This window comes from Crocodylus siamensis, chromosome 10 (genome assembly GCF_052110815.1).
Source record: "Crocodylus siamensis isolate JL-2025a chromosome 10, ASM5211081v1, whole genome shotgun sequence".
Classification (NCBI taxonomy): domain Eukaryota; kingdom Metazoa; phylum Chordata; order Crocodylia; family Crocodylidae; genus Crocodylus; species Crocodylus siamensis.
The window spans coordinates 59,501,653-59,517,023 of record NC_143404.1 but is presented as its reverse complement, the minus strand read 5'-3'; the positions used below and the strand labels follow the sequence as shown (position 1 = coordinate 59,517,023).

At 41.7% G+C, this 15,371-nt stretch overlaps 1 protein-coding gene across 1 annotated transcript in view; it reads right to left on the bottom strand.

Annotated features, from left to right (window-relative positions):
• Positions 1 to 4,724: 4,724 nt before the first annotated feature.
• The window catches only part of CSE1L (chromosome segregation 1 like), a 31,440-nt gene continuing 20,793 nt past the window's right edge, over positions 4,725 to 15,371 (bottom strand). The window contains exons 17-25 of the mRNA XM_090065004.1: positions 14,947 to 15,044; positions 12,863 to 13,013; positions 10,535 to 10,743; positions 9,904 to 10,001; positions 9,583 to 9,668; positions 8,937 to 9,018; positions 7,875 to 8,021; positions 6,704 to 6,935; positions 4,725 to 5,674 (exon numbers count right to left, since the gene is read on the bottom strand). Coding sequence (XP_089921130.1) covers positions 5,585 to 5,674; positions 6,704 to 6,935; positions 7,875 to 8,021; positions 8,937 to 9,018; positions 9,583 to 9,668; positions 9,904 to 10,001; positions 10,535 to 10,743; positions 12,863 to 13,013; positions 14,947 to 15,044 — 1,193 coding nt within the window. The 3' untranslated portion in view covers positions 4,725 to 5,584. The remainder of the gene's footprint in view (positions 5,675 to 6,703; positions 6,936 to 7,874; positions 8,022 to 8,936; positions 9,019 to 9,582; positions 9,669 to 9,903; positions 10,002 to 10,534; positions 10,744 to 12,862; positions 13,014 to 14,946; positions 15,045 to 15,371) is intronic.

Sequence of the window (15,371 nt, the reverse complement as noted above, 5' to 3'; positions counted from 1 at the left end):
GACATTCAGGCATTTTTAATCAGCATGGCTTGCTAATTAAAGCACCCCCCTGTCCACTGCTCCTATAGCACATTTAAAAATGCCCAAATGGAATATTTTTATATAACATATGCATACAAAAGGAGAGCAAAATTATGGTATGATACCAAAGTTAATTTATCTTCAAAGAACCTTTTCCCTGACCCTTGCTCCCTCACCCAATGACCAGTTAGAAAAGGTCAAATCTGTTTTGCCGAGAAAAGTGTTGGGAGAAACTTCCAATTCAGAAACATTTACCCACACACAGCAGGTAAAAAATACAATGCAAGTTACAATGTTGCATTCAAAGCTCTGTACCATGATTCCTTCACTAAACTATTATAATCAGTAATTTTTGCTTTTGTTCAGTTAAAAAACACAAAACAAAGAATCCTTGCAGGCAGTCTGCGTAATTTAAACATCTTGGATAAATAGTTTAGTTATTAATTAAATGTGAAGGAGAGTATAGAAATAACCCACATCTCTCATTACAACACTCCATGAAAACAAACAGAATTAAACAACATTATTTCCTAAGTTCCATATCTTTGTCTATAGCTAATATTGCATTTTTAAAAAAGGGGGAAAGCAAAAACAAGCATAGGTGACAATTTCTCCTTGACAAAAATCACCTGCCAATGTTTTTTCATACATACACTAGATCAGCGAGGCTCAACCTCTGGCCTGAGTGGCTGCATTATCCATCCCATTGGACTCCTCATGGGTTGGGAAATTTGATGCAGGGGAATGGTGGCAGCCTTAATTTTTGCAGTTTCCAGGGCTGCAGCAATTAATACTGACATGGCTGCCGCAGCACCAAATTTCTGTCCCCATGGGGAGACCCACAGGCTAGATGACATGGCCCTGTGTGACAGCAAACATATTTAAACCTGACTGGGATCATTACTTTCTAATGAAGTGCCATCTGTGTGTTTATGTGGCTTCATATTAGATTATGACATTGAATTCTACTAATCTTGCTCTCTTGGTTTGTTTGTTTTTTTAAAGATGCCCAGTGTGTGTGCTTTATTTTATTATTTTTTTCCTGAAAGACTGCAAATAAAGTGAGGCCTGAACTGAAAATGGAAAGAATATGTCGCCTGACAACAAAGCCAAACAGCTTTAAATAAACACAATTGCAAATCAAAGATCTGAGGAAACAGCTGGGGGAAGTCTCAAAGACCCAACACATCCAACCCTTCCCTTGCCCCCATCATCCCCCCACATCATTCCAGGTGTGTGATAACTTCCACTGCCTTAGTAAGTGCCTGGTTTCTAAAAAAGTAAAGCAAAAGATTTTCAGAGACCAGTCATCTTATTTTTAGGCACGATTAAGCAACAAAAAGGCCATAGACTCATTTTCTAGTTAAAGCATTTAGATATCCTTGCATTAAAAGATCAAGGGAACAATATTGTAATTACATTAGTAAATACCATATTTTCAGGTGGCTCGCGAAGCAAGCATTTGGGACTTACAATAAAATATTTTTGTAATTTTACCATGCAGTCAGGCATTCCTTTAGATACTTGTTTCAAAGCAGTGCTTTAACTACAATGGTCATAAAATCAGATTGCACGGTTCAGTTCATAGCCTCCGAAAAATTAAAATTTCCATCAGGCAGCTAAACATGTTAACAAACTTTGGTAGTCACGCTTATATTCTGCTTGTCTTTTTTTTTCCTACCACAGTAGTAGTTTGCAGTGGAATTTCATTTTGCCCCGTCACTTTATGCTCCGCAAAATACATTACTTTAAAAACATGTAGTCACTTAGGTTGTATGAGGTCCGATCATGTCAGCTGTGTTCTAAATTCAGTAGCATGAAAAAGTTCCAATACTGAGACCAGCTAAGATCACTGATCTAGGCAGTCTTGCATTTTCTAAGTCCCCTCCAGTGCTTCCCAATTTAGGTAGTGAAGCATCTCCAGTCTCTCTTAGAATCCAATGAAAGGTCATAGCAACTACTTCTCTTTAGTTATTAAAGGATATTCACTAATTGAAGGTGAAGGTGAAGCTACTTTTGCATTTTTGCTATGTAAGTGAGCAAAAATTTTTTTGAAAACCATAACTGTTACATTTGTTGACAGGGTAAATTGATTCACACATGAGCTCTGTGCTGCCCTCACTGAGTAATATGGTGTATTTGCAAGTGAAAGTTCTTTATATTTACTTCATTTTCGCAAGGGATGGCATATGTCTGGCATCAGAATGATGTCCTCATCACAGCCATAGCCATAGCCTTGTCCCCCACCTCCAAGACATCAAGCGCTTTATAAAAGGACATAGGCAGGACAGATGTCTGTGTCATGCATGAAATACATGCCTCCCCATAATTATTTGGAAACTTGCTAATCAGGGTGGAAGTCTCATAAAACAGTCATGTTCCAAGAAACACCTGTTAATGAAAGAACATTAAAAATTTCCCAAAGAGGAAACTTTCTATCCAAGAACATCCAATTTTTTCAGTTCCTTCTCACTGAACATAGAATCTGTCTGTTGCTTAGACAGCTTCTGGACAATCAGAGACCCCAGAATGTGCTTGTTACAAGAGGCACTAATGTCCTTATCTGGTATTTGTTTTCACCTATCAGCACACAATGAAATTGTAGGGATGGAAGCATGAGCCTTTCCTGATCAGCAAGGTCATTCTACCCAAAGGGCATGGAGAACAACCCATAACTTATTCTGCTGTTTTCCTTGTATTACCCCAGAGGTATATCCAGAATATTTTCTAAATTCATCAGATTCTGGAATGCTTTTGGCTCATCTGGTAAGACTGCAGTAATACAGGAAATTAAATAGCCAGCGGTGATTGAAGAGAGTTCCCCTTTGCTGACTTCTGATTCTTCCTCCACCAGATGTTGGTGTCTCAGAACCAGCAACAGTGCCAGCTGTTTTGAACTTGGTCCAGAGACGACTGAAACACTTGTTTTCTCCAATAAAGCCAAAGTTTGGAGGACAAGCTATCAGCTTGGTGGTTCTCTGCTAGCTATTGAAGATGCTGGGGGAGGGTGGGGAGGAAGAGGGGGCACTTCTTAAAGATTCCAGTATCTGTTGTTATCAAACTGGAAGTTAGTACATCCCTGTAAGGATGTTGTGGTGAACAGGTTCAGGTGGCCAGAGTTCTCCACCATAAGGAGGGACAGACTGCCCTGCTGATTCCTATTTATTTCAATCTATGACTGGTACCAATGGGTGTTTATAGACATGCTCCAGTGGTGGTGGTGGGGCGCTTTAGAGTGGCTCCGAGACACGCTTTAATTAAAGCAGACAGAGTATCACATGAATCTGTTCCTGCACTGAAAAATGGTGAAGGGGGCACTTTAGCTAAAGCTCATGGAATAAGCTTTACTTAAATGTGCCCCTGCTGCCATTTTTCAGTGCAGGAACAGTGATACATGTGAGGCTGGAGTCTGCTGGAGTGCAGTAATTACCACACTGCAGCAGACATGATTTAATAGAGCCTGCTCAAATGCCCTGTAATTGCAACATAGTGGAGCAGCCTCCCTGCATGTGTATAGGCACCTGAAGAGGGACCAGGTCTGTTAATATCTTCTTTCTAGGACCATTTCTACAGGTACCTTCACTGGTGCTGAACATTCAGTGTGCCAGGTTTACTTCACTGGTTGCTGTCAAGGAGCCTCCTGTTAGACTTCCGTGGCACAAGTTCAGCCAAGACACCAGAGCATGTAACATTGTTGAAAGAAGCTCAACTGCTTCAGTAGTAACAGGTGGTAGAACTGCCCCATGCACCTGCTGCACAGCCAGATCAGGAAGGGCTGCAGCACACGTGCTCCTCCTCCATTAGTGTTCTCCAATAATCCTAATGCCATCTCATGCCACAATCCCCCCAGCCCAGTCTGACTATGCACAGCATCTCCCAAAAACAGGACATGAGACAGATGGAACTTTCCCACGTTCCTGTTTTCAGGAGCAGGTTGGGGGATGGGGGTGGAGGGAAGGGCTGCAGCACAGGGGTGCTCTTGCGCGTTTTAGGATTATCAGAGACTCCAATACAGGAAAAAATGCATGTGTGTTTCAGTGCTATATGCAGAGCAGTTTTACCCAGCTGCTGTAGCAGGGGTACTGCCTGCATTGCCAGTCCCCCTGAGGGAGCCTCACAGCACCCCAGTTGACAACAATTGGTTGAGCCACTGTGAATTTCCCAAAGATTTTGATTCCAGAAACCTGGTCTGCAAGGGTCCTAAATTTAATCCCCCCCAATCTATCAGCACTGGGATGGCCCCAGCAGCCTTACCTGGGGTCCTGCGGGCCTCCTGGGACTGCAGCAGCAGCAGCAATCCTGCTGCTCAGAGCCTGGCCGCTGGTGCGTGGCTCCAGCCAGCGAGGCTCCAGTTTTGAGCAGCACGCACTGCCGCCACGTGTGCTACTCCGTTTTTTATTTTTTGTGCACGGTTTTTGACACCTGGATATCCCTCCCCCACACCCACTGCTCTCTTGCAGCACAGAGAAAAACTGAATGTGGAACCACAGACATGTTTGTGGCACCACATACTGTATGGCTGTGCTCATCTGGACACAGCCTAATTGTCTAATTTTCAGACATTTTTGGTATTCTCAAATACTTCAAGTTAAAATGTGTAACTGAAGATCTGCAAGTACAATAACTGTATTTACAAGCCAGTTATGCATTAATGCAACTAAAATTAAAGAGTTAAAATCTGGCCAATATAAATCTGAAGGGAGTGGAGAAAAAACAACTTTATTAAGGCACACCAGAGCTGTTTTACATAACCTCATTTTAGTACATCAGAATCCTGGTTTTAATTAAATTTTAACAGGGAGTGTTATGCTTTTGCATTATTAATATGCTTGCCCAAAAGCCAGAGATGCCTTTTAGCACAATTATTGCCACCAATAATTTTATTACTAGAGGAGTAAACTTACTTGGGATTTCCCTCTAAATATATTTGTGGTGTTGTTCTGAAAGGTGCTTGGCTATATCTGAAGCATTATCAGAGGTAAAAGCAGAAGAAGCCTTACAGGCCCATACCATGTTCTGCACCAAATTTTAAAATCCTCTTTTCTGTTGATTAGAGTATTTTAAAAACAGTAAGTGCACATTAGTAGACATTTTAAACAAGTAGTTCTTATTTATTCACAATTTAGATAAAGTTTAAAGAAAGAGACAAAAGAAATACAAAGGACAAACATCAAAACAAAAAGGAATTTTAGTGACTGAAAGTGAGTTGACAGCTCGTGTTCGCCATACATTTCAAAATGTTATCCAAACACTGCAAATGCAGAACTCAAAAAAAAAAAAAAAAAAAAAATCAATCCCATACAGTAAAACTGCTATTACTCCCTTTGTAATTAAACTGGGAATGGAAGTCAGCTGCCTCTTATCTATGATCACATGAACCGCCTAATTCTTTCTTTCAGTTTCTGCTCAAAGCAACATTTATTATATTTTACACAATGGATTCTGCAATAACATTTTGAAGTAGCAACCTGCTTCAGTTTGTCTGTGTTCTGCTTAAAAACATAGTCAATATCAACCATCCTTATGAGAAACAACTTTTGATCTTGCTTGTCAAACTTTTCAATCAGAGCAGTGTTACACTTGCAGCTTGGAGATATCCCTGGAGATACTGCAAGGCTTCTGTATTCAGACTAGTACTCAGCATTGATGGAACCTTAAACATAAAATAAGGTCGAAGCATTAACATGTGTATTCTTTAAAATGACCATTACTTCATTCGGAACCATGTTGATCTAAAAATACCAGGTGAGAAACCAAAATGCAATTCTGACATTAATGGTTTTTCCAGCATAAAGAATACCTTCTGTAACAAAGAAATTGTCTGCTAGCAGAGATCTTATTTCCCAGCATTTGTCATTATTTACCTTGATATTACAATTATACACAGGCAGCATTAACAGTAGTTTGAATGGGATAAAAAATATAAATACAAAAAGCCTCCAATTATAAAAACAGATGGTTTAGTACAGCAAGTCTTACCCTGATCTCCTAGATCTTTGCTTTTCAGAATCCTGAAGACCTCTAATGTTACGAAAACAAATATTTTGTAGTTTAATGCATTTAACTGCAATCTATTATTATGTCCAGGCATATACCTATTCTGCCTAAAAGATATTCAATGTCAACAATAACATAGTTACAGTTACTAATATGTAAATTTGCTATTCTGTTTAAGTTTGCTAATCTATTTAAGCACTGGAAAGTTTCTCTGAATTCTGTTTTTAGTCCAATCCTTTAACTCATAAACTCAGTAAATGAATTATAATCTAATTATCAGCATCTCTTCACCCTGCAAGTTTCTTTTCTCCTAAGAGAGGGAAGAAATTTACATTTTAAGATCATCTCATAATTAGATGACGCAGATGTACTAACTTCTTAGGATGGCAGAGCAAAACTTACAAAGTAATTGGGCTGCAGACTAAATAAGAGAAACCATCTTCAGAATCATAGAATCAATGAGTCGGAAGGGACCTAGACAGATCGAGTCCAACCCCCTGCCATGGGCAGGAACAAGCCCAAGGAACAAGGTGGGAGGGGTCATAAGACCCCAGCCAGGTGCCTTCTGATTCTGGCACACACAGCCTTGATTATTAGCAAAATGACTTACTGACCATGAGATTCATTATGAAAAGGATTTTCTTTCTCTGTACAATGAAAAATTTCGATATATCAAGTCACTTACCCTGCCTGGACATGCAGTAGAGAGCTTGTGAAGAGACTGTGCCAGGTGGATTTTCGGATTGTTCACCATTTGACCCACAGGATCGTGTTCCTTTTTCCCAGCAAAGGCAAGCTGAGAGAATGCAGTCTGGTATCCAGGGGCATCTTCTATGTCAATAAAGTGTTCTTCATCAGGAATAGTATCATCTTCAGGCAATTCAAAGAGACCAATGAGGGCTTGCAGTAAAGGAGTCCTACACAGGAAAAGAGGTTAAATCAAAAATTTAAAATCACACTAGGTCAGCACAGGGCAGAGTTAAAAAACATTCCAACTCAAGAGTTTCTTTCACAGTTTTCAGCAGGTACCAACAAGGAACTAAGACCAGATACAGACATTATACTTTTACCAGTATAAGTGCTCAGAAACTTGTCTATACTTATAACAGAACAGAAGTTTGGCACACAAAACCAGTCTATACACCTAACAGAAGTTTGGTACACATAGACTGGTTTAGAAATGGCAGAACATGATCTAAGGTTTGTGTCCTCCCACAATCCCCCTCCCACAAGGGCAAATATGTGTTTTGTTTCCTACTGCATTGCTTATGGAAAACTGCATAACAGATTGATTTTGCCTTGGCCTTTTTGAATGTCTGTACCTAGCCTAAGTGTTCAAATAAATCAGCTGGTTACATGTCTTGACTTGAACAGATGCAGTCTTTTTGTAAGTGTAACAGACTGTAGATAGCTTACATTTTTCTTCAAGTGCCTAAGGATTACAACACTCCTAAATTAATCCTTTTATTCTGCTAGCCCAAGAGTTTCTTTATAGTATGTTACCTCTAATATCAGTCATTCTAATTAAAAGTTTAAGCAACTTACCTCTGGAGTCCCAAATTACTAGAAAGGCTTAACATCCTACAGTCAAGCAGGAACTCCATGCAGGAACCGCGACAAGGTCCTAGCTGCCCTATTCACTGCTGTATCCCTGGCTAGGTAGCCTCAAAGCATCTGCTTTGAAGAAGTATTAACATATCTCTTACCATAAACGTTGCAAATACTCCCCTCATAATAAACAAGAGCAAAACTAGAATAATGCTTTTTAAAAAAACTAGCAATCAAGTATACTCATTTGCACTGGCAAAAAAACTCATAACTTCACCTGCCAAACTTCAGGGGATGCTCTTACTTACCATAGCTTTGTGTATTCTGTGTCCATCATGGGAGGGCATTCTGTTAATATTTTTGTAATACCAACAGCACAGATTTTCTTCTCTACTTGTCCAGATACTTTTTGTATTTCAGGAATTATGATTTTCTCCAAAACCATTCCAAACATCCTATTGTGATATTGAATACCATGTTAAATGGTGATGGGAAAGTGCCAATTAAAAAACTAAAACTAAAAGACATACAAGATCTTCAGAAGATCTATAATCTAAAGAAGAACACTATGGAATCAGAGTTGACCTGAACAGAATGCAAATCAAGTTTTGTTTTCCAGCTAGAGTAGAATCACATATCACCTCATAGTTCCTAGATATCACTAGTAAACTAAGCTAATGAGTTCACTATATTAATAGTAATATTACACTACTGTAATGTAAACCAAGGTTGCTATACTAGAAGGTAAACCACCTTTCCAGGGGCAGAGGGAAGGAGCAGTAACCAGAAGTATCTGCACATCACTGCACTGCCATAGATCAGGAGGTCAGTAACCTTTCACTAACAGCTTCATCCTAAAGTGGGCTAAAGACAGCAGCTGTTAAGATATTCCATCACCAGAATGACCATTCTTGCACAAATCTTACTAAATGGCAGGATATACAAATCTTATTTTTTTGTTATGCTTAGCAGGCTGGATAAAAATAGCTCTGTGGGCTGAATGCAGCCCATCGACAATAGGTTGCTGATCCCTGCCATAGATGAACAAAGCCAGAACTTCTGTAGAGGCCCATGGAGAGGGAACGAGCCTAGGAACATCTTTTGTCCACTTCTCAGGTACATCTTTGGTAAATACTATAGCTACTACAGAATAATTCAGGGAAGAACCACAGCTACATAATGCCTTTGATATAGTGTCAGAAATTTCAGTGCATAATCCACTTCCCTGAGAATGAGAGAAACAACTAAGCATGTGAGGGCAGGTATTATCTTTTGGATTTCAGGCAGGAGACCAATTACTTCCCACTTCAAAAAACAAATAAACAACCCCCCATCTGCAATACATAGTCTTATATAAAAATTATACTAACTTTGGCTGTATGCTGTCAAATATTTCTTGAAGAGCTAGCGCCCCATATTTTATGCAATACAAGTTAACAAAGACTAGGAAACCTATTGAAAGAAAAAACAGTCAATTTAAGACTACAGCACATACAAACAAATGACCTCATGATATAAATGTTAGGAAAAGCAGCAGATTGTTTAATTTATTCTCTTTATATCAAAATGTTGGTTTAACAATGGATTTTTCTGACTGGACTAGAAGTACCAATCCAAAGGAATATAAAGTATTAGTTAGGGAAATAGAGTTACTGTTTACCTAGCACAGTGGTTCTCAACTAATACAATATCAAAACTGATAAAGACTGCATTGCATCCAAAAGCTTGCTTAACTTTATTCTAACCATACAGTTGGTCCAATAAGTTATCACCTCAAACAGATTCTTGCCTCTTGCATAGTTCCTGGACCATCACAACTACATCACTCTAACACTTTGATAATACAAAATATTTTGGTACAAAGAACAGAATAAAAAGAAAACAGAAATCTCCTAAGTTCATGCAGACATCCCCTTCAGCCATTTCAGGGACCTATGGTATATTTAGTCTGTTGCATGTTCTAAATGATAGCGCTCTCTGGTTTACCAAAAAAATTACATACGGCATAGAACTTACTTTTGATAAACTTTGTTGTTTTGGAATTCTGAAGTCTTTGGAATAGTAGAATGAAGATCTGCTTCCTGTACTGGTCAACTGATTCACTAGAGAGTCAATGGGAACAATGACTCAAATTACTACAGCATCCTATTAATAGTGCTTTATAGCAAGTGTACATAAAATTGTTCAAGTTTATTTAAATTGAAACTTTGATATTAGATCACTGCATTTCATATTCAGATCTTTCAAAGTATATAAACACGATATTAACAAATGCTAGCATTCAGTAGTGAAAGCTGAACCTAGTTACATACACTTGGTAAAATCTGTTATACTCACGGAGGCATATGTTCTATAATACTGTTAAGAAGGTAGAATCCTTGGTGGTCATTAGCTTTAGAAGCAATCAACTTCTGGAACACACCTAGTAATCCAGGCTGTAAGTAAACCAAAGTAAAAACAACAAAATAACACTTTACTACACCTCAAAGAAACATTTCACTGTACTCTTAATGTATATGCCACAAAGAAACGTTTATAAATCAAACTAATGTATAATTCCATTCTATTTTTTTTTTATCATGCATGTCTACACGTAATTGCCAGCTATGTCACCATAGCAGCGTGCTCCCCAGGTATAGCACACCGCTACAGTGACATAGTGGCAAAATCAACCTGTGCATGGCACAGTAACCACCCATACTACGCTGTGCTTTAGTACTTCCAAAGGGAAGTACTAAAGCATGGTGCTGTAAACAACATCGCTGTACAGTGACGTGTAGCAGACGTGCCCATTGTAATCTTCAATTTACTGTATTAAAAAAAATAAATCTTGCTTTAAGTGAGAATAGAAATTCTGCATTAACCTTGCTATTTACTAAAATTTTACAAGTACAGTGAAGCATGTCAGAAGAATTTATCTTACAAGTAAAGCTAGAGAGGTATCTGCAACCAAATTAACCCAACTTACAATTTTGTCAGCTGCAGCACTTGCTATTGTACTGGCACCCCTCTCCAAGTATGCCTGGAGGAGTCTCACTAAGGGAGGAATGTTTCCTGTCCTTTCCCACAGTACTGGCTGGAGAAGATGAGGAAACAGTGCCATATAGGATGATGGGATCTCATTTTTATGCATTTCCAAAAGCAGAGACATCACTTGAAACACATATGGAATAAACTCTGTTAAGAGAAAGTAGAAAATGACAGTTTGCACTGTACTTAATGAAAAGGATCTTTAACAATTGATAAAAGCAACTTCCCCTTCTTGTTTTTCTTTTTAACACGATGGTAATAAGTAACAGGGAAGTCTCTGCAAATAGAATCCAGAAAAGGTTTTACTACCCCAAATTTACTTACATGTATTTAGGACCCTTTTGCATATCCAAATGGAGAGGAAATTTGCTATCTTTCACAAGACAACTGAGCAGGGAATAAACCTGAAAACTAAGCAGCTAACACTCAAAAAAAAAAAAACCAAAACAACATTTGGCAGGCAAATTCAGGGATATTGGGTTAAGTTAATGTTAACTAGCTTTAAAACAAGATGCATATATTTTAAATTTGTATGTCACCTCTACTGAAAAAGCTACCAGGATACTTTATAATTAGGGACCTACCACTATCAGGATGGACACCCCCCTCAATTTCATAGGCTGAGCATGGTGCTGATTGGCCAAGGGTCCCCAGAAATATTGCCCCTCCCTGCAGTTTGACAGATGGCCATCAGTCAATCTCTGGGAGAGGGGCGAGATTTCCTGGGTCCCTCAGTCAGAGGCGTGGGGGATCTGTTGCTCTCCACTATGAAAAATCTCCACCCCTTCTCCCCCACCGTGCTTCAGGATGTTAAGGCTTCCTGCTGTTCTTTGCAGTCCCCCCCTCCCCCCAAGGGCACCAACCAACTAATTATACCATGCCCAGCCTGTGTTCATTGCTCCCACCGTTGTGAGCAGAAGGGCCTGGCCCAGCCAGCACACAGCTTCTGGATGGGGCTGCTGCTGCCATTGCTGCAGCCACTGGGGGAACCTGCTTGGCTCTCCCAACATCCTGCTTGCTCCACACACCAGGTAAGGAAGTGGCAGGCAGCGAGGGCAGGGAGCTGCAGCTGGGAGGAAGCAAAGAGCACGGGGCTGGTAGCAGTGCGGAGGGGTGTGGTGGGAGCGTGCAAATCAGGTGGGCAGGGTGTGGCTGTGAGGGAGGGTAAAGGGGGTGCACAATCCCCCTTGGTGCATCCTCCCCATGGTGCACAACTGCTACTGCAAGCAGCAGCAGCAGAAGCAGCAGGCATTTGGGTAGCTCGTGCCCCATTCAGGTGCTGCCGCCAGCAGTGTACAGCTCTGGCCAGCACTGCACATGGTGGCAAGGAGCACAGCCAAGCTGGCCCACCTCTATCACATGGGGTTCCCTGCAACACGTGCAGCTCCCAGCTCTCACATGCCACCAGGGGGAGCCCCCTGCCATGCAGGTTCTGGGAAGTGCAGGGGAGCCCCACGCCTTGCTTCCCCATGAAGTCCTAGGACTATTATGGCAGAGGGCAGGAAAGGCAGCCGGCTACATAGTGCAGGGCTTACCCCAGTGGCATGAGTGCTGTGAGCTGCACCCGCACCGCAGGGAGCCCCACACGATACAGGTGGGCTGGCCTAGCTGCGCTTCTTGCCACCACGTGCAGCACTGGCCAGAGCTGTGTGCCACCAGCAGCAGTGCTTGTATGAGGCACAAACAAGCAGCCCTGCCTGTTGTAGCTGCTAGTGGCAGGGTCTGTGCATCGTGGGAGGAGAGTGTAGGGGGACCCTCACACTCCCCCACCCTCTCACACTCCACAACCCCCCCCCCCCACATAGCCACATCCCTTCACAAACCCCCTCTATACACCACTCCCCATCTCCAACCACACCCACTATACAAGAGTAAGGCTTTATTTTTGAGTTAATATGCATTCATCTCTACATACACTATGCAAACACAAATCATGTCAAAACATTTTTTGTAATAAAATTAAATTATGTTATTAGTAGGAATTTGACTTTTAGTGTATGATTTCTTTTTTTCTGGTTCCAGGATGGTAACCCTCCCCTCCCAAAAGGCGTGTTTCCAGAGGGTAAGGGGAGGGACTTCTGGTGACAAAAGCCAGGGGTTAGGGGTGGGACTTCCTGTCCCAAGATGGCAACCAGGGGGCCGGGGCACCTGTCAAGGGGTGGAACTACCTGTGCGGCACTCCACAGCTCACCAAAACTTATTAAGTATCCCTCCAGCTGAAATAATTGCCTGCTCCTGTATTAGGGAGAGATGCTTGTTTGTTTACCTTGCACATCATTCTGCAATATTTCAGTAAACACCATAAACAAAGCCTCTTCAAAGCTTCTGACAGCATCAGGGTTTGCTTTGCATGTTATCCTTATTGACAAACATATTGATTCAAACATGTAATGGTTAAAGTGAGGTTTGCTGGGATTCTAGAAAAAAAGTTGTGAACAAAACAAAAATTCGAGTCAAATTTGCCATGTCAACTACTGGCATACATAACTAAAGGAGCAATCCAAATTTTACCAAGGGATACTGTCATTAAACTTTATTACATTTTCTAATGAAGGCAATTCCTTAGTGTTGGGCAAGCAGGAAAACCCCTCAACATGAGAAGTTCTTATTCATTTTGGAAATACACACATAGCTTTCAGAACTAAGTAAACTAAAGTACAAAAAGTAACAGCAAGACAAAAAATACCTACAAAAAAAAAACCCCAAAAACTATTTTCAGTTATGTAAGCAACCGCTCAGTTTACAGAATGCATTTATTCCCCACACCAAAGTTTGGGGTGGTGGTGGGGGGTTGTTTGTTTTTAGATAGCAACTGAATGTAGTCTGCAGTCTTTACATGTCTGAACCACTACATGCAACTACAGTCAATCTAACTGCATGAAAAAAATAGCAGTGATCAAGAGAGAAGAAAACAGAACAAGAGCAGTTTCTTTTTCTCCCTAATATTTTTAGCAACTGTACATTAGTCCTTAGTTTAAACCAGTGTAATTTGAAAAATCTCCAGGACAAAGAAAAACAAAACAGTTGTAAGAAAAAAGTATGTGATTAACAAATCCAGATTTATCTGCTAGTATTAGGGGTGCACTGATGGAGATTTTTTGGGCTGATACTGATAGCTGATTTTTAAGGAGGCATATCAGTTGCTACCAATGCAATTTCCCATATTCAGCCCAGCAGCTTGAAGAGTGGTGTCCAGCTGGTAAGTCTGTTGTGGGGGAAGGGCGGGGAGGAGGAAGGGGCTTGGTGGGTGCAGAGTAAGGGAAGGAGTGGGGCAGGAGCAAGTGCTGCCCAGCTGGGGTGGGGTGCAGGATAGAGCCGTGGCTCATCTGGAGGCTGCAGGGGAAGGGGCAGCTCCTGCTGCTACATGCACCACAGGAGGGCACAGGGAGCACGTGCCCCCAGATCTATGTGGGGCGGGCTGCCATTGCGGGCTGAGGCCAAGGCTGCACTGGGCTCTTCCCGGTGGGGGCTGCGCTTGGGTTGGGTGGCAGTGGCGCTGGGTGGGGACCATGGGGGGGCTTCAGCCCCCCCCAAATTTGCTGTAGCCCCCCAAACCCCCCTACCAGTACTGCCACCCACCCCACCTTGAGCACAGCCCAGCCCAGCCCAGCCTGCAGCCACAGCCTGCCCCATCTTGCACAGATCTGGCAGTACACATCCCCCATGCCCTCCCAGGGTGCACAAAGTGGGTGGAGCTGCCCCATGCCCCTGCACAAGCCGTGGCTTAGTCCCGCACCCTGCCCGGGCAGCACCTGCCCCACTCCCTCCCTCACTTGTGGGGGGGGGCCCCCCCCTCGATCTGGCCCCCCCCCCCTTCCACCACAGACTTACCAGTTGGATGCCGCTCTCCAAGCTACTGGGATGTGCTTCTCGCCACCTACGTCCTGTGCTGTGGCTGTGCGCATGCACGGCGCATTCATCAGCCAAATTTTCAGTCACATCAGGCAAAAAAAAGCTGATTTCCCATACAAGCCAATTTTCTTTATGGGGTGCTGATCCGAAATCAGACCGATGTATCGGTGCACCTCTAGCTAGCATGTTTCTATAAACAAAAGTTCATATCACAAAAATTGTTGTTATAATTAAGTGTAGCTGCAAAAACTTATATTTCAAATGAAAATGGGGGAACCGCCCATGAAAGGACGTCTAGAAAGAGAACATTCCACCACTAAGTAGAAAGAATGAAGTCCATCAATGTAAACAAAGCTGCTTTTTTGTTCCGATTGGCCATTTATTATTTACTGCCGCTAAAGCATAACCAATCCTATGCACCTATTATTTTTTAAGCAGTAGCAGCAACTAAGAAAAACTAAGAAAAACTGTCTTCTGCCCAAACAGCCTTCTTTGTACCTTACTGACAGCCAGCAGTTTCTGTGTAAGCTGAGTGATGACAGAAGGGATATATGGGATTATGGCTTCCTGTAGCAGTGAAAAGCTTCTCATGATTGCTGTAAAATAAAATGAGACAGAATTTTACCTTTATGACGATGAACTGGAAGCATAAATCCCTTCTTTTCAAGTTACCATCATCACTGTTACAATAGAACTAAACTAAGCCAAGACCAGAACCTCACTGAATTAACTGTGATAGTTCCTGTGTAGAAAAGTTTACAATTGGTAAACAAGAGAAGATAAGGAAAATTAGCCCTTTCACTTATTGGCCCCAGCAAGATTAAGAACACCTGCCCTGGAAGTGAGAGACTTGGGTTCCAAGGTCTAAGCCTGAGAAAATCAAAATCCACCTCCAAAGAGAGCATCCTAAGAATAAAGCTACA